The following is a 6,000-nucleotide window of genomic DNA, read 5'->3' on the forward strand; positions in this document are numbered from 1 at the left end:
AACCTCCCATGTTGATAGCAGTGCAAAGGTTAGGACATTTTTCCAACTTCTAACTAAATACATTTCTCACAAACATTACCCCGCTAACCAAAGATAGTCTCACTGTGGGGAGTAATGACAACTTTGAAAATTTAACTGCTACTATCAAACCGTGACATGGTGGTGAATAATTTCCCAGGAAGGAGCCATCTTATATGCAAAGCGGTATTATGCTAATGAGTGCATCTTTAACGTTGGTTTCCCGTGAACTGCCTTTGAACTGGATATGCCAGGCAAGCAGTCCTAGTGTGCACACAGGGCTTATTTGCAGAGGGGGTGAAGGTCATCTGCTGGAGTGAGCCAACGATCTATTTACACACCAGCCATCAGCTTACTATATCCACATTTCACTTTATGCTAACTTAGCATACACAATCGAACTTTTTTTTTTTAATCGACACCTTTTAGGTTTCAACCACATTTAGCGATCCGAGAAGCTGACAGTGTGAGGAATTTATACCACCTGCATTATTGATATGCTATGTCATGCTCACACCACGATATCCAAACCCTCATTAGCAATAGCTTTGTGCTTACTGACACTGCAGGTGCTCCAAGCTAATGCCACAATGGAGATGAGGGGAGAGCAAAGGAATCCTTCCAGGGTATAATATATGTTGAAATCAGACAAGGGGGGGACTCTTTTAAAGAATCAACGCAGAGCGGTTCCTGGAGCTCCGTAATTAATGTGTAATTTACCAAGGCATGATCCCTAAAATGTCACCGCTAAGATTTTTGTTAGTTTGGTGAGAATGGTGTTCATTTCTGGCAGATTAGCAAATATTTAAAGAAAAGGGATATAAGTAAGGCAGCCTCAACCAATTGAGGGTTGGAGGCTGGAAGGGCACATTGAGAAACTAAGCAAAACTAGATAAACTGGTTTTTGCTGAGCCGTGGAAAACAAACAGCCATTATCCATCACAACGAATCAGAGTATTAATTATATTCCTCACAGAATATTGGTGGTTTGAAAAAAATAAATACAAACACTAGTGGCTGAAAGTAAAATCAATAATAAATTATTTAAAAAACAACAAAAAAAGGGCCACCGTAGATGTTTAAATTAAATGATCAATTGTTCTACAGTACAGGGATCCCTTACTACTTCACGTTTCCTTTATCGCGGCTTCACTACATCGCGGATTTTTTTTCAAAATTAAAAAAAAACATTTAAAAGTCAAAATAAAACTTCTAAATTGAGGAAACATGTGTCTAACCTTTAGAAAAATGTAGTATTGCTCCAAATGTTCGTTTACATTCCTTTAGAAGTCCGTTTTTGCATGTTAGCACGATCACGAATTAGCATCTTTCCGCTAACTCGTTAGGCTGCCCAGTACTTCTTGATGATTTACTTTATCGTGGGTGGTTTTTGGAACTAATTATCTGCGATAAACAAAGGATTACTGTAATTGTCGATTTTAAGGTCATCAAGGCTGAAGTTCATGTTTGTCATGTTTTTTTTTTTTTTTTACTGTTCTTTACTGTAGTTCTCCTTTCCGCCGCAAACCAAGCCAAGCAGAACTGCTCCATACACGTGTCTCCAACACTAAGTGGAGGAATAAACTCTTAAGAGATTATATTACACCTACATTGTAAGCCAAAAAGATGATAAGAGGCTGAAGTTATTCTCAAGTCCATGTTGACTTTCACAAAAGGGCAGAGTGAGAAGTGATCTCAGCCTTCACTTGAGCCTCACAGAGGACCTTGTTGAGAGCTTCAGGCAGTATTGCGCTTATTGTTTCACCTTGTTGTGATTTCCTCTCAAGGCAAGTTGATACTGCGTCACGACATCTCTTACACGTTTTAAGTAACACTCTAATGGCATAATTTAATTTGAATATTAAAGAGCAACCTTTGAAAACATGACCCTGAGTTACAAACCAATATCTACAGACTAATGTGCACACGGGCAACCTATGTGCATGTTTGAATTAAGTAAATTTAGAAGATTTTTAGTGTGCTGGATTGCATACGTAAGGTAACTTAACTGACACAAGACCTTAGGTCGGCATGCCTTTAAAAAGTTAACAGTGCATGTAATGTATTTACATTTTGATTTATTTTGTGCAACCACCTGACAAAATCAAATTGAGTATATTCAATTTTTTTTTTGGTGTATGCTGATTCTGAAAGAAGGACCAGGTCTGACTCATTAAATAGTACCAAGAACGACTTAAGTCGTCCATTATAATGAAAACATTCAGTGCCAAGGTTGAGTTATGTCAGTTGATGGTTTTAGTTTTGAGTATCTGTCTTTATTTTTTTATTTTACTATTAACAATGCATAACTTCTTTTGAAAATGATATTTTTATTTCTTGCAGGTGTCCATCTTTCAATGTTTCTAAAATACAGTGGTAATACAATACTGTGAGATCCTGACTACAAAATTGGCTAATGTTATTCACTTTCACTCTTGACCTCTTGATCTTTTGCGATGACAGCCGGTTCCAAGATGAGGATCTCCTTTGAGTAACGCTAACTATTTTCCTAAGACAAACATTCTCATTCTGCACAGTCAACACTGTGATGAGATGACAACGGCTCGGCATGCGAGTAGCTTGAGGCAACAAAGAGCCTGAGGAATAACCATTAGCCAGTTCCTGTGACTCTTCATAGCTTGCAGTGAGACAAGCAGTGGTAGCTTTGCTGCTCTCCTGTAATTAACAACCTCAGCCAAATCCAACCAGACATGACCAGAAAATTAACATGCAGCCGCTTTCGCACTCAAGTCCCACAGATCTGCTCAGTGAGCAGCAAAACAATATGGGGCCACTCTGAAAATAGCCCTTAACCCATTGCTTACTTTCTCTAAATGATTTAATATGGAAAGTAAACACCAAAGAAGGATATCAGTGATGGCAAAGAGAATTAATTTGACATAGCGGTGTTGGTGAAAGGATACTCTGTTCTGGTTGCGGTTAGCCGTTCTTCGTATAGAATGGGAAAAATTAACACGACAGCTACTTCCCGTTTCGTTTATCGCGGCTTCACTACGTCGCGGATTTTTCCCCCCCAAATTAAAAAAACATTTAAAAGTCAAAATAAAATTTATAAACTGAGGAAACATGTGTCTAACCTTTAGGACAATGCAGTATTGCTCCAAATGTACGTTTACATTCCTTTAGAAGTCAGTTTTCGCGTGTTAGCACGATCGCAAATTAGCATATTCCCGCTAACTCGTTAGCCTGCCCAGTACTTCTTGTTGGTGACCGTACTTCGCGGATTTCACTTACCGCGGGTGGTTTTTGGAACCAATTATCCGTGATAAATGAGGGATTACTGTATTATAAAATGACTGCCTTCACAAAATCAGGTTAGCATTTCCTAAAACCATCATATTCTAAACCTTCATATTGACAATACTGCAATTTGCCTTTAGGCCAAGAGTCTGTGGCCATGCTGGATTTTCATTCAAAGCTCACATCAATAACATTATTCGCTCCACTTATTTTCACTTTGGCAATGTCAACCATGTCTGCCCATCTCCATCATCCAATAACTGTAATTTTTCATTCATTCTACATCTTTCAGTGAGGCAAGTCATCCACGTCAACGCCTTTGTCACTCCCAGATTTGATTAGCGCAACACACTCCACGATTGTCTGAAAGAAAAGCTGCTGTGTCAACTACAACTGCTCTAGATCTCAGCGGCCTGCATCATCATAAACACACCATAAAAAAAAATATTGCATTGACTTCACAATACTGCTTCTGACAATTATGGCTTGTCATAGTATTTCTTGGACCTCTGTGACACTGAAATTGGCTGTTACACTTCCTACACAATGGCAAAATTAGAAATTTTTGACATGAGAAAATACAGTGTGCGAGCTATATTGCCATTTAGTCCTTGTACTGCCCATTACAGCATCACTCATCAGCGCTTCGTGTCCACACAGGAAATCCTTCCTTTGCTAAAAACATGGAGGAATCAGTGATGGTTGGGTGGGACTGGTGGTAACTTGTGTTGGTGGCAACGTGCAAGCTGTATCACTCAACTGCTGGACAAACAGACTAGCTTATCTTTAACTGCACACATGGAAAGTGAGACAATATTTTTGTTTTGACCTCCACTTCGGGTTGCAATACATGACATTGAACTCAGGACAGTTGCAGGACAATGGCAGAAAAAACAAAACTCGGTTCCAAAATTTTGTTGGAATTATAGATGTTCCTTATCTTGGTTTACAGATTTTTTTTTTTTTTTTTTTTGAAGAGGATCCCAAAACTTTTAATTGGTGTGCCCTGGTAGAGCAAAACATTTGTGCAGTAGTTAAAATTATATCCCCCACATACTTTTAATAGTTTCCAGAATAGAATGCACCCCTTGCCCTGATATTAATTGCATTTATTCTGCTCATAATTCCCTCTAGTCAACTATCTCCATCTTCACATTTTCCCCAAGTACACACTGACCCACATTTGTCTGGGTTAAGGGCAAGTGTTATCGAGTCCACCATATGTTAGCAGTTTTCCTGCGTAGGTGTCCAGCTCCACTGATAACATTAAATTGAATTCAAATGATTCATGTATGAGTATATGCTGCATGCTTAATTTTTTGAGTCAGTGGTCCCTAACCTGAAATTTTAGTGGTGCAAGTACAACATTTAGGCATGTACATGAATCACACATTGACTTGCAAAGTAAATATTCACATTTGTTATTGTTAAATATATACTAAACATATACTATACAGTACAATACAATATAATGCAATGCGATATAAAACAACACATCTTTATTTATTTCACGCTTCCACACTTTGTCAAAATAAAAAGGTATTTCTTTAAAATAATCTGTCATTGGTTCAATAGAAATTGTATTACTTGGTTACTTGGCATCAGTACCGGTGAGTATTTAAGAGTTGAGTACTTGTACTGGTATCAGTGTGTGTGTGTGTGTGTGTGTGTGTGGGGGGGGGGTGAGTGGTGTTGAACATGAGTAGTGACAATCAGTTTGCAGTGAGAGGTCACCAAATGTGTTATGGACAATGATTCCATTTTAGATTAACAGTGAAAAAAAATGTAGCAATGAAAAACGTTAATCTATCTACTGTATTGTGACAGGAAAACCAATTAAATAACCTCTTTCATCAGATGTTAGAAGGTACAAATGTAACTTTTGGTCATATACTTGCAGTATTATTTTCAAATGCTAAATGTCCAGGTGTGCAACAATGTTAGTTCCTGCAGGCAATAAAGATGAACTTGGTATTCTCCCTTTTAGGTTTAAGCTTGAATTGCCCTGTAATCGTGCAATTGGTGGCCATTTGACATAAATGCATGTTATTAGTAAAGACAAAGGGATGAATGGAAACAATGGTTGCAGCGGGCTTCTGGGAAACTGATGCCCTAATGATACACCGTTGGTTAGCATCGTCAGCCTCGTTAGCAGTCAGGGGAGCTAGCACCCACGTTGCATCACAATGGATTATTGTTACGTCAAGCACAATGCACGGACGCGAGAACGGCGTGCAAAACATGCCAGAGTGCGAGTCGAGCCACTTTGGCCATGAGCGGAGCCTGTCAACGGGCTTAGTCAATTGATCACAATGACAGCCAGCCTGCAAGCCTGACTGAATGAAGGCAGTCGGCTGGTACCAGCGAGCTAGCCCGACTAGCCTAGCCTCGATTGGCGATGCAGCATCAAAAAGCACGGTGTCATTTCACTCACCCAACAGTGAGCGCAGGTGCTTCAGCCGCGTCAGAACATCCTTCTTTGGGTCCAAAACTTTCTGTGTAGATTTCTTGACGTCTCCATGGCCCCGTCGAGTGAACATTCCGCTGTCAAATGCAACCTTGGAAGCCGATCACCTGTGTTGTTATCATACACCGAGGCTCCAGTGTGACTGTCACTTCCCTCCTCACCACCACTCAATGCTTGCTCGGTAAACATTCGCCCAACCAGTGGTTCTTTTCCCCTCTTTTTTTTTTTTCTCCTCCTAGTAGAGTGTAAACACG

The 6,000-nt window shown here is 39.6% G+C and overlaps 1 protein-coding gene across 7 annotated transcripts in view; it reads right to left on the bottom strand.

The window, feature by feature from the left end:
• The window catches only part of ralgapa2 (Ral GTPase activating protein catalytic subunit alpha 2), a 66,105-nt gene extending 60,105 nt beyond the window's left edge, over nucleotides 1-6,000 (bottom strand). For 4 of the 7 annotated variants that reach the window (XM_049739377.2, XM_049739381.2, XM_049739374.2 and 1 more), the window contains exon 1: nucleotides 5,714-5,997. In XM_049739377.2, the coding sequence (XP_049595334.1) occupies nucleotides 5,714-5,819 (106 nt within the window). In that variant the 5' untranslated portion in view covers nucleotides 5,820-5,997. Of the gene's footprint in view, nucleotides 1-5,713 lie in introns of all 7 variants that reach the window. The other 3 variants (XM_049739376.2, XM_049739375.2, XM_049739372.2) reach the window with 3 other exon arrangements.

The sequence above is a fragment of the Syngnathus scovelli genome, chromosome 14 (assembly GCF_024217435.2).
Source record: "Syngnathus scovelli strain Florida chromosome 14, RoL_Ssco_1.2, whole genome shotgun sequence".
Taxonomy (NCBI): Eukaryota; Metazoa; Chordata; class Actinopteri; order Syngnathiformes; family Syngnathidae; genus Syngnathus; species Syngnathus scovelli.